A 27,891-nucleotide genomic window follows, 5' to 3' on the forward strand; every position below is an offset into this window, starting at 1 on the left:
TCATTTGTCCAGGTCTCTCTGCAGGGCCTCTCTGCCCTCAAGAGAGTTTACAGCACTCCCTAATTTAGTGTCATTGGCAAACTCACTTAGTGTCCTTTGAATCCTGCATCCCAGTGGTTAATGAAGATGTTGAAGAGAAGTGGGCTGAGGATGGAGCCCTGCAGAACCCCTCTGGTGACCAGACCCCAGCCTGATCACCCCATTCACTGTAACCTTTGTGCCCAACCTGTGAGCCAGCATCTCACCCATCACTGAGCATGGCTATCCAGCTGTGTGCTGGACATTTGGTCAGGAGGGTACTGTGACAGACAGTACCAAAAGTTTTGCTTTTGAAGTCCAAAAAGATCACATCTACTGGCTTTACTAGATCAGTTGGACGGGCTATCCTGTCATAGAAGGGTTTACAAGCAGGACTTCTCCCTCATGAAGCTGTGACCAATGACAAACATGGCCCTTTTTTACCCCATTAGCACCAAACATTTGGCCGAGTGAAACCATCTACGCTTTCTAAAAGAGAAAATACAATTTAACTTTCTCTAAGGGCAAAATAATTTTACTGTGTACACTGCCAGTGATGACAAGTCATCTGTACTGTAGCCATGATATTTTTCATTTATATTTTCCTAATCCAACAAGAAATTCACTAGCAAAGAAAAGTTAAATAGTTATAGAAATAGTTAAAATTAGCATAAGAACATGACCGTCCAAAGGGCTAGTCCGTTGTTGTTACACCCACATGCCACTTGTGGATGCATGTAAAGAAGGAATAGTCCAAATTTTAGAGTAAAAGTCTGCTTCATTTGTGCCAGCTCCCTCTTCCCTTGGCAATTTCCTTTATTTTCAGGACCTCAGTTGGCCTCATGTAACAACTGGGCTTCATTTACTGCACATAGTACCAGGACATTCTGTAATTTTCTCCTCTTTTGATAACGAAAGTTAATTTTAGCTGATCAGATTTGTATGTGGTCTGCATACAAGCAGATATAAGATAATTTAAAATAAAATCTTGGGAAATCCTGTTTCTCTTGAACTATAAACAGCCACTCAAGTATTTAAAAAACCAAACAAAAAGCTAAAGCTTATTCTTCAGAACTATAAGCTCTTGCAACATGACAGATTTAGATGCAGAGTTAACATTTTGTAACTTAAGACATTTATTTCCTACAATAACCACAGACTTTTTTCTGGTGAAAATAAAATCTTAATGGAAAAAGTAAACAACTCAGAAAACATTTAAGAAAGGTTTACTTGCAGACAAGAGAAGCTGAGTACATGCATTTTGAGTTTTCTTCTCTACAAATACTGAATTGACCCAGTTATTTGTTTAATCCATGTAATAAATGTTAAAACTTGCAATACTCTACATTCCTCCATTCTTTCACACAGAAACTTTGAAAGAATTGGAACTAATACAGTTTAGACATTTCACCCCATAGCATTTACATGGACTTCAAATGTAACAAGAAGAGCTACTTAAAAACTGCTCTTTGCAATATATACTCCCTCCACCAGGTTTACAAATTATTTACATAATTTCCTCATGAAGTGCTGACTCAACCTGAGAAAGTGAAGCTTTGGGATGGAAAAAGGGTACGAGCATGCAAACCCAACCCCTCTTGACCTGATCACCACGGCTGTTCATCTCAGTACCAGGTACCACCAGCAGCACCCAATCCTCAACTCACTTAGGAGCTCACAGCTGCAGTCCAAGGCCATGGATCTGGCAGTGCACCTGGGACAATTATGTATTCCCACTGCATCCACCAACAGGCTTGTTTAAACAGAGGAAGGCAACTACACAGCCACATAATATATCAGTGTTGAAGGGGAGGATGTCCCAAGCAGTGGCATTGATGGCTGTGAGTGAGAAATTATCTGCTTTGCTTCCAGTGTGACAAACTGGAATCTCCCACAGCACAACTCTTCAGAGCCACCAACACCCCTGAAGGACAAACCCCACCACCCAGACTACCTGCTCTCCCCTAGGGACCATGGCAGAAAGAAGAATAATCTTTACCTAGGACACTTTTGTAAACAAAAACTAACATTACAGGGATACAAGTAAACATGAAAATCTGGCAGTGGATATGGTGGGGGAGAAATTGCTTTCACCACATCATTCTTGCCTTCAGACACCAATTGTCTTCCAAAACCCCAGTTAACCCCTAACAGAGGAGAATTGCAACATGCCCCTTCAAATCTGGCTCAGCAGCAGCAGCACTGTATATTGTGCATGTTGATCTGGGGACATAGATGGGCTTCTCATTTTATTTACACTCAAAGATGTTGAATTTACAGTCAAATTGCCAATGCCAGGATCACAAAAAATTATTTTAATCATCCATAATTAGCTTATATCTGAAGATTTCTGTTGCTTTGGTTGCATCTCAATTTTTTTAGTGTATGACAGCTGCAGCTGTAATAGGGTCAAACAAACAATACTCTTTCCTCCCATCCAGGCAACTACCCATTTCCATTTCAGCACCAGGAGGTTTCCAGGAAGAGAGGACAGTAGAAAGGAATTTATCTGAATTTTTCCAGAGACTGTTAAGGCTCTTTTCTTGATTTGGTTTGGTTTTGCTTGGGATTTGGGGGTTTAGGGGGGATATCTTAGGGGGGTTTCTTTGAAGTTGCACAGAAAAATGTACCTATTGATGTAACAGAGGCATAGCTCCAATCAGGCAATGCAAAGATAAATGTAGGTTGTAACATGACTAAGATTTCTACAGAAAATATAAGCTAAAATTTCTTGAAAATACATATCTACTTTTGAAGATAGATTTACACATGTCAAACAGCAGAGAGATATAAAAATATAAATATTTTCTATTTTCTTAAAAGGGGAAACAAAATGAGAGGAGACCTACTCTACCTACATAAGGACTCCTCCAGGAAAAAAGCATACAGAATACATTGTGGATTTGGAGTTGAACATCCCGCACAGGAATTCCCACAGGAAGATGGCAGCTTTGCAACACCTGCACCATCTCTGCTCAGCCCATGCTTCCCTGGGCACTGGCCTGGAGAAAGAGAGCCCAGCTAAGCAGAGACCCGTGGCTCTCTTCCACCTCCTGAGCAGTTCCAAATGGTCCATCCACATGGGAGCCCACGGGCCAGATCCAGCTTCAGGATGATTCCCCTGCTTACTGCTCTTTCTGCTGCGGCCTTGAGCTGCAGCAGAGGTAGGAAGGAAGGAGAAATGACAAGGCCATGACTGCTTTGTAGCTTTTAGCTATTTAACCACAAAGAAGGGATTGTCACTCAATCAGTCAAGAAGCTGGCAAACCTTTCCCCAAAATGGCCTTCAATCCACAGCACAGAAAACCTGTGCTTTCCTATTGAGGATGCAAACTTACATCCACTGCTATCACACCAATGAAAATGTTCTCTGTCAGCAGTAAAAGGAAGGATGGGAGAGACACATGGAATTAATGCCCTGAACAGGAAGAGTGAAAAGATGACAATTACCTGGATGAGCAAAATAACTAGATAAACAACACTCATAACTAAGGAATTTCCTGCCTGCTTCCCTCTTCCCAAAGGAATCCAAAGTGGAACCACAGGACGGAAGGTAAAAAGCCCTGCAAGCTCTGTTCCTCCTGCCACTCCAGACAGATTACATTCTATATAATTGTGGATGGTTTGGTCTTTTTGTTTTGTTTGTTTTTAAAGCAATCTATTCTCTTATACACTTTTGTCAGAGTATCTTTCCCAGAAAACATTTTTTGCATTTAGACTGTTGACAGTAAAGGTCATCAAATGAAGCTGGAATTTAGAAAAAGACAAACCCACTAATGGTAACAAACCTCAGCTCAGGAATTGCTCAAAGCTGGAAGAGCACCTGGGCAAAATACCACTGTACACTTGTCCTGTTTCTATTACATTCACACGTACTTGCTTTTGGCCACTATAAGGAATTTTTGGGGGTTACAGCTGTGGTCTGACCTAGTACAGCTGCGTATGCATGTTTTCTAAAGTGACAAGAAATAAAGCTTGATTGCATAAGCAAAGCACTTTTAAGTATAGACATCCTCAGTAATTAGGACTTCCAAACCTGTTTCCTCAGACAGCATTTTGAAATAGCCAAGAATATTTCAGAGAAAAATAAGGTATGCCTATTAACTGAATATTTACTGTTTAAGTAATTGACTGATTACTGTACATAGATTCAGCTGTAAGAGAAGCACATTGTTAAAACAACAATAGGGATGTAGAGCAGCACCATTTGTAATTGTGGTCTCCACAGCTTGAGGCATAACTTCACATATACCATTTAAGTTAACACAACTTTCATTAATTCAATATAGCAAGTGGCCATTTCTGCATTGTAATTAGCTAGAACATCAGGCTTCAACTGCTCCATCTCAGGCTACTTTCTTTCAGCAGTTACATATTTTTCTAATGTATTTAACTTAGTCACAGACACTTAAATTTCACCTTAGGAATACATCCTCCCATTACCTACATAATGCTCTGTCCTACGCTCATCGGAACTACTGCTCATCCACTCCTTTCCTACATTATTTTGGATAATTTTGCACTGACAAATCTGGAGAGGACCAAAAAAAAATATCCTAAAACCTGAAGTGCAGAATTTTTGCAGAATTTCTTGAGAGGCACAAAGCAATGAAATTATTAGAAGCTAGAATAGAAGTATGTCCACTCACACATCTGTTAAGCATTATCAGAAGTGCAAAAATCAATTTTAACAGGAGTTCAAGATTGAGAGCTTTCACCAGAGATTTTAAATTTATTATTTCTTGCCATTTTTGCTTGTGTACAGATAAATGACATTCTTTAAGTTTTTCGTATTTGCATCTCTAAAATGTTTACCCTTGAAACACACTCCAACACTTTGGCAGGTATTGTTTTGCTTATAATTTAAGAATAAACAGCCATAAAGAATTCCTTGAGGTGGGCAGTCCATTTACCTCAGCAGCTTCCTCTTCTTGGCAGACTCGGTGGGGGCTCTGGGGGCCCTTCCTGCCGGCTTCCCCGGCGTGCGGAGAAGGGCCTGTGCTGACCTCAGCCACTCGCTGGCCTGTCGTGCTGGGACATCCCCCGCGTCCCCTCCTGGCCCTGGCTGTATTCCCTTACTGGATCCTGGAGTGGTGGTGGCCAGGGTCACCTCTCCTCCTCCCAGGCTGTCGTTATCGGAGGAGTACTCAGATATTTCTGTCGAAATTGCCTAAACGAATAAAGACAAAAAGCTGTTAGAACAGAATGCTAATGAGGGGGTACAGATTTATGTAGGCAGGTTTATGTTACCCAGTAACCCACAAATGGAATGCCAATTTATTAATATAACTTGGACAACTTCACTGTAAATGCACAGGGATCTTCTGTCAGTCAATATCAACTCCTGAACATGAGGATCATCTCTTGAGGGACAACTGAGATGAGAAACATTTAGGGTTTTTAAATAACTAGGTGTGGAGAATCAGGCTAACGTTTTTATCTAAGGCAAATTTTGAGGGAAGCAGAGAGAGGCTAATGAGTGATAGAGATCATGACTGAAGCTGAAAGAAAGAGAGCTTTTATATTGGGATTCAAGCAAACAGGAAGGTCAGCTTCCATAGTCTGAATGGAAGGAAGAAACACATGCCTCTACTGACAGCTTGTAGGTGTCACATATGTAACCTTTTGTTTAAACATCATTTTGAACACCAAAGCAGGCCTTCATATCCAGCAGGCCTACAGCTTCCCAGGAAGGTTTCAAAAGTTGAGCATAAGCTGTTGGGCTGTCTCCAGGTGGCTCCAAGGAAGATGGATCACTGCTCAGCAGTCGGGGCTGGGAGCCAGCAGGGCTGGAGTTCAGCCCCACAGAACCTCACTGGAGCTCTTCTACCAGAAACTCACAGGACACACTGAGAAGGGAAGTGTGAGAGGATGAGAAGGCAGAAAAAACAACTCTGTAGAGACATGGAAGGCTGAGAAGAGGGCTGGGGGGAAATTCACCTGCTTTGGCTGAGCTCATTTTGCTCCCCTCCAGGGCTCCTGCAGAAGCAGGTTAAGGTTACTGGGTTGGCTCCCTAAGGTGAGCTCTACACAGCTGTTACATGCATTATGTTCTCTTGACCCAGTGTTGCTTAAAGTACTGAGTATTAAGCAAAAATACTTGGAAAGTGACATTTTACCAAGTACAGAACAAAATGATCTAAACCACTGAAATAGGCAGAGGACTAAGAAACATGAGATGGGCTCAGTCTTCAGGAGCTAGTTGAAAAAAACCCAAAACAACGAAACCAACACTGTCTGCAGGTTCTGGTGGGGCAGTGACAGTCCTGTCACTGGGACCAACCAGCACTAGGCCAGCTCAAGTAAGCTGGCATAAAACTGTAGACAAGGCAAGGCAAGTTACTCAGACTGACCTTGAAAGAACCAAAACCCCGAACACAAAATATTAACTTTGCATTATCAGTGGGAAACTGGGAAACCCCAAAGGCTGACATTGCTCCAGACCATGCTGCCTCAACCACAGAAAAAAATTACCCCATTCCTCTGGTGAAATGCAGTAAGTAATGCTCCACACAGGTTGTTTGACAACTGGCTCGGATAAAGACTTGAAAGGCGAAAGAGGAAAGGGAGGGAAATCACAGCATTCACTAAATTTGCTAAAGCTGTTCCATGTTATTAATTAGTGCAATCATCTGAAAACAGCATTTCTCAACTGTGCACAAAAATAAGTTCAGCTCTTGCCAGTTCTCTGATACATTTTTCACGTAAATGCCGAGACACTGTGTTCATGTTCCGAGGGCTTACCTAAGTACTCTGGAAACTGGAAGGACCTTTTAAAGCTACCCAGAGAAGTAGAATAGCTAAAAGAATGCAATTAATATCAGTCTGCTTTAAACACAACACAGTCAACATCTGTCCCTTGGCAACAATATTTCTCTGAAAACAAACTCCTTCCATATTGGAAATGAGCCAGAAATAAAAGATTTCAAAGACTCTGAAAGCAGTAAGCAAGCACTTCATTCTTAAAACACCATTCCAATGCACTCACTTGCTTTAGGAATGCTTTAATTTTTCTCAAATAGCTATGATATCCACTGCACCTAAAAAAATGGATGTGAACCTGAAGTTCTCTGAGCGAGTGAAATGCAAATGAGAAAAGCCCTTGGGAAGTGCTTTAAATTAAGCACGTTTTAATCCCACGGACTGTTTAAGCGTTAAGAAGCTTTCCTAACTAAAGATTGTCTAATAAATAATTTCTGCTAATATTACTGTATACTTGTTTAGACTGAACTTCCCCAAGGAAACTGTACTTTGGGGTTTTTGTTTTGTCTGCTTGTTAGTGTTTTTTGTTGTTGATGATTTTTTAATTGGTCAGTTGGAAATTTTTTTTAAAGAGGAAACTCTAAAAATGCAGAAGAAAAACAAAGAACAAAAACTTAGCCTTCCAATTCTGTACATTTTTTAACTGTAGCAATAATCAGAATTCTAGTCTAAAGAGAAAAATATTTTCAAAACACACATCAAACACGATTTTTCAAGTATCCAGTAAACAAGCTGGCAAGCCTACCAACAATATGGTGGGGAAAAGCTGGCAAAAAAAATTATTTCTTTGATTCACTTTAAAACAATCCTTGATAAATAGTGAAGAAATTCTTCATTTTTTTATCAACATCTTAAACATCACAAAGAAGAATTTCTAGGAGTTTTGTTGTTATTTTGTTGATTTTTTTTTAATAATATCCCCAGCAATATCATGTTTTTCTTCTGCATTTTTAGAGTTTCAGAAGAGCACCACTGCTAAGCACAAAGAATTGTCAAATTAAAACTGGTTTCCCACATGGCTAATTATTTTGAAATATAGTAATTTAGGTTACAGTGCCTGAGAGAACAGTGTTTCCCACCACACACAGGCTCAGTTTCCCCACCTAATTTCTTCCTCTGACCGCTGATCCCAATGTAATAATCCCCGATCCAGAGGATTTTCATTACTGTCTCCCATATATCCCAATATCTCCAAATATTTTGTAGTAGACTGTTCACTAAGATATAGATATATTTCCAATGACAGCCTTTTCACAACACCCTCTTCTACATCATGCTAGCCACTTGTCTATATCCAGGGGCTGACTGAAAAAAAAAAATAATCAGAGGTTGACCTCAATCTTTACCACTAAAACAATAAACATAGTTCATTTTGTTTGATTTTAAAATAAATCTATTTTCTCTGTGACTGTGTCATCTGAAAAGCTACAAATGCTCCCGTTTTATGGCTCTTCCTTTTAAGGGAAATGACAAGTATAAATACACAGGCTATCGCCATTTTTTCTGTTAAGACTTGACTACAGGGAAGTAAAGAAGTCATTGAGTACTGTATTGGAGCATCCAGGACCCAATATTTTAAGGTTAAACATTTTTAAAATCAAAATGCATCAAAAGAGAAAGAGCTCTCAAGATTAATTAACTAATTATATATTTTTGACAGCACTAACAGCACTCACACTAGTTAACAAAGAGGATGGTATACATGTAAAAATAGAAACCAAAATGAGAAACAGCAAATCCCAACTAAACAGCTAAGATTGCTAAAGTGCGTGTATTTGCCCATATCAATTTGCATTCACTAAGAACAAAAAAATACCAAAAAACAAACCACAGAAACCCTAAAATCCTAGCCCAAATTGTTCAAACACAAAACTCTTGACTTCAGTGGAATGAAGATGGCATTCCACAAGCACATAGATTTTGCACACATGCAGCACAGAAGATACCATGCTGTTACATCTGTGACCAAGTATTCCCTCCCTCAGCCTCAAGAGATTTGCTTCAGCTTACCTCTTGCTGAACACCCTGTGAGTTCTCTGGCAGTACCTTGGCAATCTGCACAATGTTTGCTTCTACAAGGCCTGAAAAAATCACCTTTTCACTTCAATAGTGATGGAAGCAAGTAAAATCTGTATTTGATGAGTTAAATAAGCACTTGATATTTTTTATCAATAAAATAGCAGTAAGTTAACATGAGAAGTGTTACATTTCCATTTGGAGCTTCCAGCTTTAGCACAGAAAACAGAACCTTACAAAGCTTTTTGTACAAAGAGAAAGCTAACAGATCAACCCTATTAAAATAAATAATAAATCTGTATTTTTTTTAAAAGGCTCTCAGACAGTGATTGCTAATCAGAGGCAAGGTGATGAGCAGTTGTGTGGGCTTCTTATCTCCCTTGTCTCTTCTCCCAAGATACATTACTCAGTGATTTCTGCAGAAAAACATCAGTATCCACACCTCACCTTTGTAGCCATTAAACACTTCCATTTGTTCAGTTGCATACATTCAGTTAATATTGTAAATATTTCCCAGTAGATATGAAGATACTTTGCAGATAAGATGTTCAGTAAGAGTTCACAGATACTATGAACAAGTTTATCAGCTGAAACTAAGACACTTCAGCATGCTGCAGTGTCTTACAGACAAAAAACACATATCAAATTCTATATAGACATTGATAGAACTTTTTGCAGATAGAGGTCACTTAGTCTGTCATTTCCTTCCCTAAATAATATAAAAGTCTTCCCTCCTATTATCCTACCACAGCCTAGCTCAAATGGCAGAACTGTAAGTGTTTCTCAGAGCACCCTTAGGGAACCAGGCTTTCTCAAGGTCACAGAGCCAAGTTATGTCAGAAACAGTATTTCAGAGTTTCAGGCTCTGATCACAGTACATACAGAGTAAAATTAATCTTGTGGCTTCTCCCTCCTGCTTGTCCATTCACGTATCTTTGCCTCTGGTTCTGGAAGCACTTTCTCTTACCCCCCGCCTGTTCTTTCATGGACTAGCTTTTTCCCTTTCGTGATTCTCTCACGTTTTTCAGACTTGATCTGCAATTCCCCTACCTGCCCTCTCATGACAGCTCTCAGGATGGTGGAAGCTGACCAGTATCAACAGTATGACCAGTGTTAACAAACACACAGTGAGCTCTGGTGACTACCCTACTGCCTTCTCCTTTATCCAGTCTTCCCTGCATTTGCACTGCAGGTACTTTGCTGTCATGCCCGCAAAGAGATTCAAATGCAGCCAACTTCTACTCCAGGCAGCTGGCTATGGATTCCAAGGAGACTTTGTATCTTGCATGGTACTCTCCAAAAAACAAGAGTGAGCAGAAAAACCACTGGATTTAGCACAATGAATATTCACAAGCATAAATCACTAGCGCAGTATGTCAAAGGCCCAGGCTATGCTAATGAATGCTCGAAGCTAACTCCACCAGAAGCTGGCTTGCAGGATTACAGGGAGTAGGGTAAAGGTAAAAGAAAAGAAGTTTTCCCTTAATTAATCAACACAAAATTAATTCAAGCATTGTGCACACAGATAGTACAGGATATTATTCAGTGCTATAAAGATAATTAAAGATACAAAGGATTTAAAGCTTGCAATTCTCTTCAAAGCTCTCTGTTTTCTGAAGCTTTAACTGAAGCACTGAAGTCTATGCCAAATATACTTTCCTAGCAGCTTGAGAAATAATTTGGAATACTAATCTTGGTAAACTAGCTATTTTCACTCTAGAGGGATATAATTCAAATATTCCTTCATACAAGAAACTTTATGTTGAAGTGCAGAGTTAGGCATGTGCAACTCTGTGGGTGACACCAAGCCTTCTTCTCATGGGATAACCACAGGAACAGCACGCAAAAATACAAGATTAGGTAGCAGAGCGTGGGCAGAGATAATCGTATGAAAAAAAGAACAATGAAAGACATAAATCACTAATAAGGTATTTTTGGACTTGCAAGCCCAAACTGACACAGCAGATTAACTGAAATTTTGTATCTGGAACAACCACCCAGTGTTATTACAGAGACAGCACATATTTAAAATGGATCTCAGATAATGCCTGGTTGTTTAGCCAAGTACTGCATTCCTCCCCAGCACACGCACTCAGACCATCTGATCTGTCCTAAATATTTATCAGTGGTGTTGGTTCAGTGCACTAGGAAATGACATGTCCTGCCCCACACACACAGCACTTTGTGGCTGCCATTACAGGAAACTGAGCCGTGTGCTCCCCAAGCACCGGGACAGCCACCCCAAGCACTTCCCTGGGACTCTCCAGGAGCGAGCACCACCGAGCTTCTCTCTCCCTGCTTGGCCACCACTAAGCCTCAGTGACATCTCCCTTCACACAGACATGGGAATGATTTCTGCTGTCTCCCAGCTGCCACCACCCCAGGGCTGGAATGCAGTAGTTATTAGCACACAAAATCATTTATGCCAAATGGCAAAGAAGAATGCGGTATCTACTTGAATATGGAGGAGAAGTGTAGGCAGCAACACTGTAATTATTCAAAGCAGAATTTGGTCACAGACTGCACCCTCATCTCCTCTTTAATGGTGTTTTGAGACCTTTAAACAAGTGGTTAGGAGTTCTCTTCTATGACTAATCAAAAAGGATTCACTGCATCCAGCAGCCCAGAGCTTCCTATCGTAAAGGAAATCGATTCATGATTATCTCTGGAGGAAGCAGGTCAGCTACCAAACCTTACACACCACTGCTGGGCTTCCCTTTGAAGAGCTCCTGGGGAAGTCTCACCCATGTCTGACACCATTTATTCTGCAAGCCCTGTCAAAATACAGCTGCATTAGTTACTGTCTTAAAAGGTAACCCCAAAAATAGGATTCAATGCAAAGGAAAAATACCAATAGCTGTTATCAAAAGAAAAGCAAATGGGACAGTTTCAGAGATGCTTTCATACAGGGAAGGAGTTGAAAGGGCTTTCACGGAACTCTGCAGAAATGAATGGAATGGTATGGCTGCTGTCAGACGCAAGAGCCAATTATCTGATGCTGGGCTTCCTGCATCATTTTTGAAAAAGAAAGTTGTAGAGGGACAGGAAAACTCCCTCTTCCACTTCACAGAGTGAGGAAGTTGAAGCACAGTACATAAGGCCACAAAATGGTGGTTTATATCACACATGAAATAATAATTAACAAAATAAATAACTTGTATCATCGTTTATCAGTTCCCATATCTTGTTTAGATCATTCTGCCTTGAAGTGGAAAATGAGGTGACGATTATGCTTGCATGCAGTATGTTTGGCTGTGCATTCTTTTTTGTCAGGGGAGAGCTGTGTGTTTTTGTTTGGTTTGAGCTCTCTCACACACAATCCTGTACACACACACCACTGGCAGGCAGTATCCTGCATGTAGCGCTAATCACTGTAGGAAACAAGAACCGAAAAAATAACATCAAAATTAGATTTTGCACAGATACACAAAAATCAACAGGAAAATCTGATCTTCAAAAGAAGAACTTTGGGAGAAGAGTAATTAAAATTACGACAAACCAGATTTTTTATAGACCTAATGCAAAGATGGTATTTACTGACTTTTTTTTTTTTCTTTTAAGCCAGGTAAAGAATGTACAAGTGGTAAGAAAGATGAAATCGAAGCCGTAACTTCTAATCCTGAGCAGAAACCTCAGCTTTCACAAGGCAAACAGGTTAAGCAGGCTATACCTCTGGAGATCCATCCACAAGTTGTTCCAGCCTGCCTCTCCCAGAACAGGTTGTTCTGAGGCATGGATCAGCCGACCGAAACAGGTGAGGCTCTTGTCTCAGCCCAAGTGCCTTTTTACACAAAATCGGGCTGGAAAGCAAGAAGCACTATTTCTTTCTGAGGGTGCTCTGTAGATGTAGAATTAAATATGATCCCAAATTAAATAGTGATCCCAAAGGTAAGGCTGAACAAAACTTGTCTGCTCTGCACAAGGACAGGAAAGAATAGTAGGGGACAGTGAGCTGCTAAAGTGCAAAATGAACACAAAGAAAGATTACTTAACATTAGTTAAGGGACACTGACTTGTACTCTGTAGAGTATAGACCCTGCTGAAATCATAGCATCTGTAGCATTTGCACTGCAACTGCATCTCTTAAAAGCATCATTTTAGTAGATTAGTTGACTTCTTTAGCATTAAGAATTCAATCTATCACTTCCTAATATTATCTCAGTACCACTGATCTCACCATCAGTCTGTAATCAGAGTAATAGTCAACTTCTAACAGACCAAAAAATGTGGAAAAGTGTTAACATGGACAACCTACAAGCGCTTTTCCTGCTTTGTCTAATGTTTTTTTCCATCATACAAGGACATCTTCATTTTCTCTCAGGGAAAATGACTGGCTGTTAGAGACAGTCTGGACAATTTGTGCACACTGTTAGCCAACGTTACATTCAAGTGAATTACCATAACCCTTGCTCTCCATTCCCTTCTTCAAAAAAAAGAGGGGAAGGAGAAGACGCCACTTCACGTGTTGCATCTTGCAAACTATTCAGGGACAGAACCAGGTCTCCTCTCATGCAACTGCACATTATCCCACGCAGTTGAGCTCTCATCTTGATAAGGATCCTCCAGATGACAGAGACACAGGCTTTCAAATATAAATACCTGACTCTGATAGGGCATGCAGATAATTACATCATTTCACACAGAAGCCTCAACATTATACACTGAAGTTTGGGCACACAGGAAAATTGCAGTCAGCTTATAATACCACTTAAACAGGGTTTCGTTCTTGACACAGAAATAGTTACTTTCATGTTTCCAAGGAACAGATGTTATCACATGGTTTGATAACCTACTTTCACATTCTTTGTTTATAGTTGTTCACTCAGTTTCATTTATTAAAGTTAGTGGATCCGTGCCATGAAACCTCAGTTTTATTGTCTCTGGTTTAGGTGATGTTATGGTAATCATCCCAGCTAAAGCTTGGCTGTAACAAGAGGGCTCAACTGAAAGGCATGATTAAAAGCCAAATTATTATTTATGAACTAAATCCTAAAGCACCTAGACTAAACACCTGCAGGATTCAGTAGGTACTGTTAAAGGAGGAAATACATTTCCATCTTCGAGCAACTGCTTTGTTTTAACCCAAGCCTTCAGAGCGAACAAATACTTGCAATGGGAGGTAATAACTTTTACTACACAAACAGATATAACTCTGGGAAAGCAGACAAGCATTTAGCACTAAGGCCTTCTATAGGTCACAAAAGTTTGGTGTTTTTTTCCTCCAAGCAGATCATTTGGTCTAAGCAAATTAAATCTTTCCTTATAAAATTGCTTCTCTCTTATCTTTAGCCAATACAGTTATGAACTGTATAACCATCTTTCAAGATTTTAAAAAGGTTGTTTCTAAAACAGCAAATGCTTCTCACAGTAATGTCACTGTATAGATAGATCAGAGAACAGTCAAAGACTTTCAAATCTTTCATATTATGGATTCTTTGCAAAAGTAGATGATAACTGCAAGCACGTTATGTTTGAGATTAAAGGAAGCAATTCCAGAATAATCAGCTAAACGAGGGCTTGCACACAGGTATTCAGTAAAGCAAAAATTATTCACACCGATTGATCTCTTTGGTTGATCTGCAGTTTCCTGTGAAAACCCTTAGAAAAGCACTTATCATAAAAGGAAAGAAAAAAGAAAATGAGAGAATGGAAACACAAGTGGCACAGTGTTGTATAACACAAATGCAATACAGGCACAATTTCTGCAATAATGCTCAGCACTTAGTGGAAAAATTTTTGTTGACAATATCCACAGGGACACACAGAAACATCTTGAAATTGAGATTCTGCACTTCCAGCTGCAGCAGTGCCAGCGTTCATGGCTGCAGCACTGGCAGCTTGAGGAGACACCAGGCTGCCAGGCAGTGCAGCACATTACAGTCATTTTCTTCTACTCCCACTCACTCCACATTCTTCTCACTTGACTGTGCTTCCCTTTGCCCCATTTATTGCTTCACAACTCCTGCGGAACTGCCCCCAAAGCCTAAAATAGTCCCTTCATTTTTCCCTCCTCTTCATTTCCAGTTTCTTTCAACCCTTTCCCTCCTCTCCAGAAGTCTTTCCACACACAGCCTAACTTTTTCTAGATCATTTTGCGGTTTTGCACTGTTAAAACTATTTTAAACAGCAAACATTTTGGGGCAGGAAATGTGTTACCACGTCTGAAATACTGTGTCAATGATGACAGCATGTGCACGCACACAAAAGCGCCACCTTCACCAAAACTGATTTCTAACATTGATGAGAGCACCTATATGCAGGCTAAAGAAATAGAAAACTCATTTAACTGCTTTTCCAAGTAAGCCAAAGGACACCAAATAATGAAACTGCTTTGAAAAATACATTAAATATACTCAGCTAAAATTAGTTCTATTTGGATAAAGAACAAAGAAAACGAAGCCCAACACGAAGTTTATACATTTTCTTTCAGTTCACGTGCCTAAACTTTGGGGGAACAGAAGGAAAATAAAGTAAACATCAATTGAGTAAGGCACTGTAATTGAAAATTGTAATGTTGCTGCAAATACACACTTTATAGAGAGTCAAAATTGCTCACTGCTACAATACTGTCTTAAGTTTGACACATTTAGCTGTGCTGATTGTTCACAGTACATAAAAAGATTTCAAAGCACAGACTTTAAAACTCCTTTGAGATCTAGATTAGAATAAAAATGTGTGTGCTGTAATGTAGGTGTGTTACATTACATATAGTGACATGACTGCCATAATATGGGTATAATACAACATTGTAGGACCCACGGAGACAATCACAGATATTTAAAACTTTTGTAGAAAATAAGCACACACATAAACTTATCAGGAAGATACACTTGAAATGTCCCAGTAATCAAATACAATCCTTGCACAACTAAACTCAATGGACTGTAATTCTCTAAGAACGGGCTAGCAGCTGACATGAGAACTTGTAAAGAAAGGAGCCCTGAAATACAAACATCCATCATTTGTATTAAGCATTTCCTTATAAGGACTATAAAGCTTCCATAAAGTAGTATGATTAAGAAGAATTAAGGTAATTCTTCTCAATTACAGGCAAAGAGGAAAAAAAGACTCTCAGTGCATGTCATGCACTTTAACATACTTGAAAAAGCAATCCTTGACTGGTATCCACAGCAGTCAGCAACAGCTTTTGGATTCATGCCTCCACTATCTCAAACCAGATTGAGAGATTATGATGGCTCAATTTCACTTCCATTCTTAAAGCAGTGCTTCAGAAAGGGAGGGGAAAAATAATGGAAAACTGTCATTTTCTATTCTATTCTGTTAGCATGTGTCAATGTGTATTTACATGTGAAAGATGCAAAATGCATGTGTGGGATGTGTGTATCCTCTTTTTTTTATAATATAAGGGAAGCTCAAAGCTGACAATCATAGAAGTTAATTCAACATCTCAGAAAGGCATTTAGAAATCTGTCCTTTAAGATACTATTAAATGAAACATATTCTCCTCATTTTCCTCTTCCCAAAGTAAAAATGCTTATGTGATATTTGTCCTTCAGATCAAACTCTGCAGCTAGCAAGATTTTTAAAAAGTCTTGCGAATCTTTTTCTCTTGAACTTGGAAGTGACCTATTAGCATTCCGATCAAAAACTTGCAATGTTTGGTAAAGCAACTAAAAATACCACACATCCAACCCAAAATTTGTACTAAAAGTAAAAATAAGAAGAACACTTTTCATTAAACAGCAGTTAACTCTCAAACACCAGCAAGCTCTGGGAGCTGCGCTCTGCACTGAAAATTTGGGACAGGGGAAGTGAAAAACCCCAAATTTAGAAAGGAGAGGGACAGTGACAGCAGCTTTGAAGAAGTGCTCAGGCAGTTCTGGGCATCTGGCTGTACCACTTTTAGGAATTGTGTGACAGGCAGCTTTACTACCTAAATGCAGAAGTGCAAATTTTGGCACCCACTGTATCAATTTTGTGCTTGTCTTAGTGGCAAGTATTTTAATCAGAAGTTCTTTTCTTATCTACAGAACAATACATCATGTTCTCATGTTACTTCAGCAGCAACAAGTGGTCATCAGGGTCTACAGTAACTAAAACACTGCATCATTTTGTATCTCCCACCCCCAGTCACCAAAGAGATACTCCTGCATGGAGCAAACTAAATTGCTGCCTGGACGATCTGCATTCCCCAGCTCACAACAACAGTAATTTCATTTTGGTCAGAAAAATGGGTGAGACATTGCAGCAGATGTGGCTTGAATAAAAACAATAATAAGGATAACAATAATGAAAAAAAAGAATCCGTCTTTCAAAATCTCAAAAATTTCACATGTGTCTAGGGTAATTCTTCAGGGTACAAAATACAGCAAAACTGCCGTGGAGTAAGATCTTGCTTTCTACTTGCCAAAAGCCTAATCAGCTTATCTATACTGATGTTTTAATGATTTAGACTTTAACTCACACAGTATTTTCCTTTCAGTGCTAGGACAGTAACTACACAAATCTATCAATGTATTATAACTCTCCTCAAGTACAGAGAGCCAAAGTTAACAGAAGTTTTTAGATATCAGAGGAAAGGTAGGTATCACATTGTGTTCTACAGTTATCAATTCATTAAAAATAAACCACACACTAATTATGTTATTAAAATAAAGCAAAAAATTTAGTTAAGGAAAGTCAGAATAAGAACAAACACAGCTGTGTCATATAATGGTGCAAGATGATTTAGTCTAGGCATAAAGAAGAATCTATTTTCAGGATTCAGACAAGCATTTGAATATTCTTGCAGAAAAGATTACTTCTCAGTTTCACACTCATGTCAAAATAATGTGAAAATACAATCACAAGTGCATCAATTAAACCCTTGATATTCAAAATACTCACAGTTTTACACTGCAGCTACTACAATTCAGACCATTAATGTAACTTTAACACATATCAAGACTTCAGGATGAAAATCCTTTTGACATGTTTATTAACAGCCAAATTTACACTTGGAAACCTAAGACATGTTAAATGCATTTTCCCTCCAAACTGACAAAAGCCAACTGATTCTGTTATAGACTAATCATTTAGAAGGGAGGAAGAAAGGAGTTTCCAGACCAAAAATTGACCATTTGTGTCAATTTTCAAGAGTAGCATCAAATAAGAGATTTCATTTTTTTCTTTTTATTTTGCTATCAACAGAAGTCTTTCAAAACTGCATCACTACAGCCAAGTGGAAGTAGTATTGCTCCTGGAATGCAGTTATTGAAGGAACAGAAAGCTTACCCTATGTCAAATAGCCAAACTGTACAATTACATTTACACTAGCTAACAAGACAACCACTTCTTAAGGAGAAAGCTATTAAGAAACTGAAAATTGAATTTAACAAGTCACCCACACTCTCTAACACCACAGTGAAAAAAATAAATGTATATGCACTACATCCTACACACAAGCAATTACATTTGTTTGTTTATATTTAAATAAGCCTGACATTTTCCATTCAGGAAATTTCCATTTAGGAAATGCCACATACTTTTCTCCTCAGTTTTAGGATTCTCTTTGTATACTTCTGTGCACCTAATGTTAACTTGTTTGCTTATTCTGCCTAATAAGTAGTCTGGCTATAAAGAGGTTCCTTAATTCACTCCACTTTTTCCAGAATAGAAACTGCAGTTATCTTCACTTACTTCTTCTATGTAAGGCTGCAATAATTCAAGATAAATTTTACTAAACAGAAAAGGAAACATGACCATATCTCAAAAGCAGATTCATGCACCTACATACCCACTCCTCCTTGCCCCAAAACTGAACTCCACATCCCTTCACAACCCACTACACATGGATACATCCTCTAGAAATTGGTTCCAAATATATAAAAAATATTTGCAGGACTTTCATGACAGGTATCTTTACATCTGAAGGATTACAGGAACATACTGAACAAAAATAGGGAGCAAAAGCAGCAATGCTTTCTTATACTCAAATCCCAAAACATAAGGTCAGCATCATAATTTGTTCTGTGGTTTCAAGTTATACTATACGGATAGACTAGAATTTGGACAGTGTTAAAGCAATACCTTATTCATGTCCTAGCAAGTACAGTAGTCCAGGAAAAATAGGCAGAGATGAAAAAAGCTCCTCTATTTCATTTGACAGCCATTCAAAAAGCACAGTGCAGGGAGGGGATTCAGAAAGCATATAAATCAGGTTTGCTATGATAGCAACACCACTGGATTTGTGCTGATGGGTTTTCTAGCTCTTATACTACTACCACATATCATGGCCAAGACTCTGAACACCAGGTGCACAAATGTGGCTTCCCTATGGATACACCCTGGCACAAAGAAGCATAGAGGATGTCTAAAGTAGTTTGACAGACAACACATAAAACCACATTGGTGGATACAGAGGAAATAATTTAAATAATTTTCTGTAGATGGAAACCACCAGCATAAGACTTCACTTGTGACTGATGAAATAAAATTATACCAGAAGATTTCCAGGGAGAGAATACAGCCCAGAATTAAAAAAAAAAAAAAAAAAAAGCTCTTGGGAGAAATCTGGGGAATTCCCTGCTTCAGATACAGAAGAGGAAACAATAGCTGCAATAGAAAGCCAAGGATCTACTTTAAAAAGCAGATGATGTTTATGAAGTGCTGCCTGAACTGGTGAACCTTCACAATAAAATGTCATCATCCAGTGGTGTGGTGTAAGTGCAGGACTGAGTCAGAAAGCCTGACGTTAAAGACTCAATTTAGCATCTCCTGTGGTTTGGGGACATGTTCTTTAAACAAAATTTTCACAAGTGATTCTCCACTGTATCTGGCAACTCTGTTCTGAAATATATTTTGCACAGGTGCTAGACACCAACTCCCATGTAAAAACACTGAGCACTGTTAGCATTTAGGGGTGAGGGAAGCAGAACTGCAAAGCATTTATATTTAAAATCAGTAAGCACACATTCAAATTTAAAGGACCTTTGAAAGACCTCCCTTAACTTGTTACCTCTTCAAAACAGCAGACTGGTAATCATTTGGACAACTTCAGGGAGATGACAATTAAAAGAAAACATTAAAAATGTTCTATGCATGCAAATACATAAGATTATCTTCAGCTACAAAAGCTCAGACTCAGGCTCCAAGAGGAGTTTTGATGGCATTTAGACATCAAAGTCCAAGAGCTCAGTCCTTCTGGACATAACCAGATGCATCGCAACTCTGCAGACTCGTGGTTTATGTCACATATAAACCTGTGGGTACAAAGCTGGTACTTCTGTACCTAAGCCTGTTTAGGGGCTTGATTCAGTAGGTGTGAGTTTATGCTCTGCAGGGATTTCCACTCACAGCATGCTGTGCATGCATTGCTGGCATTGGAAAGCACACCCACAAGCGTAAACACAGCTCTTCCATAACACTCGAGGCATTTCAGCCTAAGCAACGGAGAAGCCCCAACTCTCACAAGACAATCTCCATATTAAGAGAATTTAAATCCCTTCCTCTCAGTAAAATTCTCAGCCCACCAAACAGAGCAACAAGGAGGTAATTTTTACCCCTCCCTTGAAGGCTGTGTCACTGCAGAAAAAAACCCCCACAAGAGTCAAAGGATCTCAAAGAGCTTCAGTCCCTGCTCCACATCAAACAGGCATTAGATAAAGTGCAGGAACACCAGGGAGCTTAAGTGTTCCTTGGTCAGAAAGACAGTAGCTGGAAATCCTGGTATTTAGCACTTAAGCTCATCTGTTTATTGTATATAGAACACAGGCATCTAAATTGAAGTTTAATGGCTATTTTGTAGGCCAGGACTTAGATTCCTGTAGCTCTGGCATGATGATGGGCTGCACCACAGCAATCAGCCCATTTTCTGCATCTACCTCCAAATATGCTGCAGTGTTTTTTGGAAATCCATACAACTCCCAAATCTCACAAAGCCAATGCTGATCACAGCAAAAACGACAATTCAGTCCTCTTGAGCTGCCTAACCAGGTTTCAATTACCACAGTTTGGAATTTTACAGTGACACTGCATGATCAAGCACAATGTAACTGTATTTTCATTTGTTAGTTAGATGAGCTCCTGTCCCCTTCTGTACTTCCTCAATTCAGACAGTGCAGAAATTTAAGCTGTGAAGACAACACTGGATTTTGCAATGTCTTCAGGACTTCAAAAAAATACTTCAAATACATCAAAGTGGTCAGATAAGTTAGTACTCAATAGGAAGTTGTTTCTCGAAAGGAAATTGCAAATTTCAGTCAAAGGGGAAGATGGAGAGTTAGAATTAACTAACTGTTCCAAAAACTTCGGAAAGCAGGAAGGGCTTGTGAAGGTTGCATAAAGAAATTGCATGCAACCACATAAACAAGCTCAGTTGAGGACTATATAAGAATCTTAAGAATATGTCTCCAAGCAAAAAAAAAAACCAACAAAAAACTTAAAACACTCAGAACTTTCTAGCATTCAAATATGTAGTTTCCACTGAAGATGAGTGATTATTTCATATTCAGACAGCAACAAAGCAACTGGTATTCTTATTTGGCCAGTTAATCTGTTCAGCTTGACCTATGCTTGTACCCAGTGTCCACATTGTGGGCAGCTGGCCACAAGCACAGTCAGAGGAGCGAGCTGGATGGGTTTTTAATCTGTCCTTTGTAGCCATTCTCACATCTTTCCTCTGCAGCTTGTAATGCAGCTAGGGAGAAGGGCATCCTTGTAGAGTCATTTAGTAAAAGAGATAACACTGGCACTGAGCAAAGACTTTGTTCTCTACCTGCTCAGCAAAAGACACATTGCCCTTTTTGCCACAAAACACCCACTTCAGGCTGCAACTCTACATATATACAGTACTGGCCGAAGCTTTCCATTTACCTTGTTACTGTACCTGAATGTAACTGGGAATGTGCCCAGTTCACAGACAGTTTTGCTGTAATACTGTGATAGTATGGGCTTGGCACAATTACATCACACACATTATCTTGGCAGCAGGCAGCAGCAGCTCCACCAACTGAGCTCAAGGCCAAGCCATCAACAGTTGTGCTGAATGAGTTGTCTGCACATTTTTACAAAGGCTCTCCCATTTCTTATGTTTACTTTAATTTGTTGCCCTTATCTTAGTGTTGTACCAACATCCCAATGCAATATTCATGTATACCCAGTAAGCTGTGAGAAAACATGCAGTAAGTGGCAACAAACTCTAGCCTTGTCATGATCCCTTTTGCAAACATGATGCTCAGAATTTTTCACTCATGGTGAAGTAAAACAGACCCTGTATAATTAAGACTGAGAGCTCTGCCAGGTGCATGTGTGTGTCTTGGAGCCACAGGTCTGCTCACTTCTGAACTCTGGGCCTTTCCATGTGAGATCACAGCACGACCCTAAGCTCTTTTTAACATTCTTAAATATCATTCTCAGCAATTTTCAAGCCTTCTTCCAACAGAATGTAACATTTTAGCCTGAAACTAGCTTATGTTAGTTTCAGAAATGACAACAAAAATTAAATGTGTACCACCTTTTACAATCCATGTATCTGGCTGCATTTGACAGAATTGCCTTTCTGGTGGCATCCCTTCATCATGTGGCATCTGCCCCTCTCTTTTCTCCTCTATTCTTCTTCTTTACATAAAAAACCCCAACAAACAAAACCATATTGGGCAAAACATGAAACACGACTGAAGTAAATATTGAAAGCAACTGTATTGCAGCTAGAGCAAAATATTTCTTTTAAAAATGGATGCTAGCATAATTAAGGTCTGCAAGAAATAGCACTTGTTGGGCTTTATTAAAGTCACAGAATTAACACTGGAGATGGAATGTGTGAATGAAAAAACAGTTAGTGGTGGCAGTACATTTTCTTATGTAAAGGATGAATTTCAAAATGCCAGAAATTAGAAACCTACACTTAGCTTGCACAAAGTGGAACACTCAGCAGCCCTGCTGCATCTTTGAAGAGCTGTGAGGACGACACCTCACTTGTTGTTCAGACAGAGAGGCTTTCTGGAGGCCATGCCTCTGAACTGTGCATTGAACCACTTGCTTTCCACACCCATCAGGGCTTCAGGAGCCCAGAGAGACTAAAAGCTTCTCCCCACACCATCAGAGCCACATTCTCCTCCAAGCACAATACAACAGTAGAAGAAATCCACTGAATGCTGGCAAAATGATCAGAGGCAGTAAGAAGAGACATACAATAGTGCATGAATTCACAGATTCAGAATGAGAAAAAGGAATTTTCTGTAGCATGTATCTCTTCCCTGTCCTCACCACCACCCCCAAAAGTAAATCACATAGCCATGTACACTCCTGCACAGTGGCTTTAATATGCTGAGTGATTAAAGGTGACGAAGATGACTGTGAGCCATACTATGCATCTTTAGAGGGTTTTCAGTTCAACACTGAGGGGCCAAATGGGGCTACTGTGTATCTAAAATAGTTTAGTCTGATTAAAGGTGTAATTATATAGTTAGTCATAATAGCTGCCATACTTTAAAAGAAACCCACCTCTCCTTCAGGGGAAGGGAAGGAAATTATGCTACTTTATTCATTCAAACACACTCTCAGTTAAATTCAAATACAGCATGTGGACTAGATAAATACAGTGACACACAGCCACAAACACTTAGTAATCCAAGATAGAACAAGGAGATGAATCTCAACCTATAATCTTCGCAAAGGGAAACTAAATCTTATGATTAAGAGTTCTGTCATATCTGTGCAGGTATCAGTGGAGGCTGCGTGTTTTCTTCTCAGCTGTCATAAGAAATTCATGCTGGTTTTAGGGCCTAAATATGAGCAAAGACATTGTAAACACAGGGTCTGACACAGAGCTTAAGAGATTTATGTGTTTGTACAGTTAGCACGTAGCTTCTATGGATATCCACACAGCAGATTTGCTCTATTATTGTTACTTTCAGCAAATGATCATTGCAAGTTTGCAGGAATAATGACCTTTGATAGAAGGAGCTTCCCTTGGCTTAGGTCACCTTTCTCAGAGAAGTAGGTGATCTCAAACAGCCTCTACTATTCTAGTGTAAGACAGGGTGGAGGAAGGTGATTTCTGTATGTAGTTATACCTTTTGAACGAACACTTCTGGTTACACAGCAGAGAGGATGAAAAAGAAATGCACAATAGATAAGCTTTGGTTTTTCACCATACTTTTTACTGACGCTCCAAGTCCACATTTAACACCACTGAAGGCATTTAGAGAACCTTGCCCAGCAACTACTGCCTTGAGACCCTCCATGAGATTCAATTTCCCAAGGAGACAGACACAACCCAGACCTAGTTCACTTGGACACAAAGGAGGGAAGGCACAGTCTACAAAACATTCTAATCCACAGAAGTCCCAGCCACCAAATTAAATGACAGAACCAGGCTGGATAAAATAAATACATGTCCCATTTCAAGGGAAAAATACAGGGCAAGGGTGAGAGATGCAGGAAAACAAATTTGTCATCCTTGCCAATAAAGTTTCCAGCTATCCACATGGACACTTGAACATTTTCTGAAAAATCTTCCTCTGGACTAAAATATTTACAGCATTTGGTGTGCGCTGAACAAATGTATTGAGTTTCACTGTTTAACCTTCCTCCTCTCCCTCACTTTTATTTATTCAGCACTGGTGTTAGAATTTTGAAATATTCTATATTTCAACAACTGAATATACATTCCCCACACTAATCATTTGATGAAAGAGAAGGCTGACCAGGACCCAGCTGAGGCATCACATTCCTCATAATTTGTTAAATAACACAAAGATAAATCATCTTTATATGTGCACAGTTTTTAATCAGCATCCTTTGCCCAGCACAGCTCAGTGGTGAAGTTCCAGGAACAATTTTGAGTCCTGTCATCTCATTTTTTTCCAAGCATTGTCTCAAATGATCCTGTAGTTTCATCACTGCACCTCCCTTGAGATAGATTTCCGTATCTTTTACATGCTATCTGCTATTCTTCAAGTTTTTACACACTTGATAAGGGAGCAAAAAAGACAATTGAAAATATACAAGAAAACATTATCTTGCATCAACAGAACTATACAAGAAAAAAAGCCAACAGACTAAGACACACTTAAAGCAATAAAATTACAAAACACCACATACAACAGTTTTATGGGAAAGTAGGATGAGAAAATATTCTTTTCCAGATTTCACACCATTTTCTTCCCCCCCCCCCCCCCCCAACTGGGTGAGGTAGGAAGCAAGAGAGTTTCTTGTTCTTTTTAATTTTGCCCTGAAACATACTTTAAGTAATTGCAAGTGAGTGACACCTAGTGATGAACACAAATCTGATCATTCTCCACTCTCCCACACAGAGAAGATAAGCCAGCAAGCACCAACAGGTAACTCAGGAGTGGGTGTTTCAGGAGTGGGTGTTGAATCATGGGAACCTGACACTACTATGTTTCTCTCCCTTAAAAGCCAAATATCAAGTGAGCCAAGACCTAGAAACTTGGTGCACAGCTAAAAAGAATAAAAATAAAATGGCTAATCTTTCCAAACAAGAGATGGTGAAAACAGATCTAAATCACGACCTGCAAATTCACTTCTCTATTCTCTTTAAAACCAATCAGCTCTCTCTGGAAACCAAGTTTTCCCAGAGACCTCATTCTTAATTAAAAGTATATATCCCAGAAGCAAACAGGAAGAATGGGTTTCTCATTAAATACTAAAATATCAACAGCTGTCTTAGAGACCAGTTAGCGATGTCTCTGGTGTTACAAATGCTATCCTGTTGTAAGGATGTTAGAAGCTGGTCAAAGACTCTTATTTTGCCAGTAGTTCCAAAATTATTGCTCACAGAGCAGTTACTGGAAGTGAAGGGGAGGGGATCTAGTGTGATTTCTGGTAGGGTTACAGGAAGGAAAAGTATGCTGCTATGCAAAGTAGCAACAACAGTCCCCTGAAAGGGAAGCTGGAATAAAGAGACTGAGAAAACTGGTCTGATTTTTTAACACCATGACATGGGATAATCCTGTACATGGGAAGCTCACCCCAACCAAGAGATTTCTTTGCTTAATGCATTTTTAAGAGCAGTCCAAACTTCCAGAGCTGAGAGTAAAATATGAAATCCTGTGGGAAAGGGAAGTGATTAATCTGGCATAACCATTGCCGCTTTTACACACTGCACTGTTTTATCTACTTCTGTCATGAACAGGATTGTCACTGGAAACTCAGGAGTAGCTCCTGCTTTAAAGACACAAAGTCTTTACATCATGATTAAAAGCCATCCAAGGACAGGAGTAAAAAAAAAAAAAAAAAAAAGAAAGAAATCATAAAAATCAGTGGGCAGAGGAACACATGCTCCAGCTTGCAGACCTTGTTCTGCTCAGTAAACCCATGGCCATCTCCTTTTCTCTCCTCACAGATTCATGCAAGGTCAAGCTATTTTTTTTTTTTTTGGTTAATCCTTCTGCAAACATGACGGAAAATCCAAAAGCCTGTCAAACTTAAAGCCATGAAATCTCAGGCTCTCTGGAAAACTAACGCAAGAGAGCCATCTACCACGCGAAGGCAGGACTGTCGGGGCTGGGGCAGCAAGGGCCGCCGCTGAAACTTATTTGAATGAACTTGACCCAGGTTGGCGGGCGGCCAGCGCCCGACGTCACCCCGTGACTTAACAGAACACAGTGTTCTTGGCACCCGCACAAGTATGTGTTGAAATCCATGCCGGAGAGGGAGAGAGAGAAAAAAATAAAAAATGTCAGTGCATGTTTCAAATTAATAAAGGAAAATGGTAATGAAAAGGTAATAAAACGCAAAGGCAGCGTTCGATCTTTTTAACTGTATCTGCTGCATTTTGCCTGATTTATTAGTTTATTTATTCCTGGTGCTCCCTTCTGTACCAGAGGCTCGGCACACGGGTAGTTCTCCCCAGGACGAGCCCTTCCCTGTCCAAATCCCGTCCCACGCGCTCTCCCTCTCACCTCTATCTGTTGTGCCCTACCTGGAAAATTCCAGTGCATCACTCAGCCAGGCAGCGAGGGCACACAGCGGCTGCGCTGCCAGGGCTGCCCCTGACTCACCCCCTCGCCCAGCCCTCACCAGAGGCAGCACAGCCGGCACCCCAAGCCTATAGGGGATGATTGGTGACACAATTATGCCACTCACCAATGGATTGTGCTAACACCTTGTCACGAGATGACAAGCACACAAGTAGAAGGAGGACAGGCAAAATAAACTTAAGGAACCATGAACTCTATGTGCTTCCTCCACACACCATCTTGCCGTTACTTCCCTTTTCTGCATTTCCTCCCTCCCAGACTACCCCTCCTTCTCTCCAAAGCCAGGCCTCAAATTCTTTTCCTTCTTCTTGCTGGTCACCTCTTATCTCACTGACGCCCTGGTCTCCTCGTCAGTGACTGATCAAGACGTTTGACACCTGTCGGTGCAGGATCAAAACCAGCTCACACACACCTGCTGAGGAGACTCTCCCACAGCCACCTCCTTAGGGCCTGGACCTGCCACCAGCAAACACAGCAGCATCCCGATGGCACAAGCCTCCAGTAATGCTTTACAGCCAGGCCATCACTCATGACAACAGGAGCATGGATCCAGTTTCATCCTCATTTCCTTCTGCACACACATCCTCAGCTTAGCACCCAGTCCATACCATTAGAGGAATGTATAAGGAGATGGTAAGACAAAATTTCTCCCTACCTGGACAGCCCCTGCTGCTTCCACCATTTCAGTGCAAACCCGAAAAGCTGCATCAGTTAGTATCTGATCCCATGTTCCACAATCCTTCATCCATCAGCTGAGAGACGAAAACATTTCTGTCTAGTTACAGATTCTCTAAAAAGACATGCATCTAGCAGACAATCCACATCTCTGGCCAGTCCTTCCAACACCCTAAGCCTGTGTTGTATGTGAAAGTTGCACTGATTATTTTTCACCTTGACTATTATAAATATAGAAATAAACCATCTGCTAACCAAAGAGATGGGAAAACTTGCATAGGAAGCAATTAGGCCCTTTCTGGAGTCCCTGTTCAGCATCACAGAACAGTGTTTCAAAACACCTTCTCTTCCACCCAGAACTCTGCTTATGCCTTTAAAATTAAAACAGCATTAGCTTCAATACTGTAACAGTAGGGAAAAGAACTCTGCTTTAACTCCCCAAGGGTGAAAAAAATTCATAAAGGTCTCAAGTGTT

At 39.9% G+C, this 27,891-nt stretch overlaps 1 protein-coding gene across 1 annotated transcript in view; it reads right to left on the minus strand.

The window, feature by feature from the left end:
* Nucleotides 1-27,891, minus strand: part of SPIDR (scaffold protein involved in DNA repair) — a 195,816-nt gene that overhangs the window by 138,652 nt on the left and 29,273 nt on the right. The window contains exon 6 of the mRNA XM_054284814.1: nt 4,932-5,188. Coding sequence (XP_054140789.1) covers nt 4,932-5,188 — 257 coding nt within the window. The remainder of the gene's footprint in view (nt 1-4,931; nt 5,189-27,891) is intronic.

The sequence above is a fragment of the Melozone crissalis genome, unplaced genomic scaffold, assembly GCF_028551555.1.
Source record: "Melozone crissalis strain CALT ecotype California unplaced genomic scaffold, PUWL_Pcris_2 ptg000042l_1, whole genome shotgun sequence".
Lineage (NCBI taxonomy): Eukaryota > Metazoa > Chordata > Aves > Passeriformes > Passerellidae > Melozone > Melozone crissalis.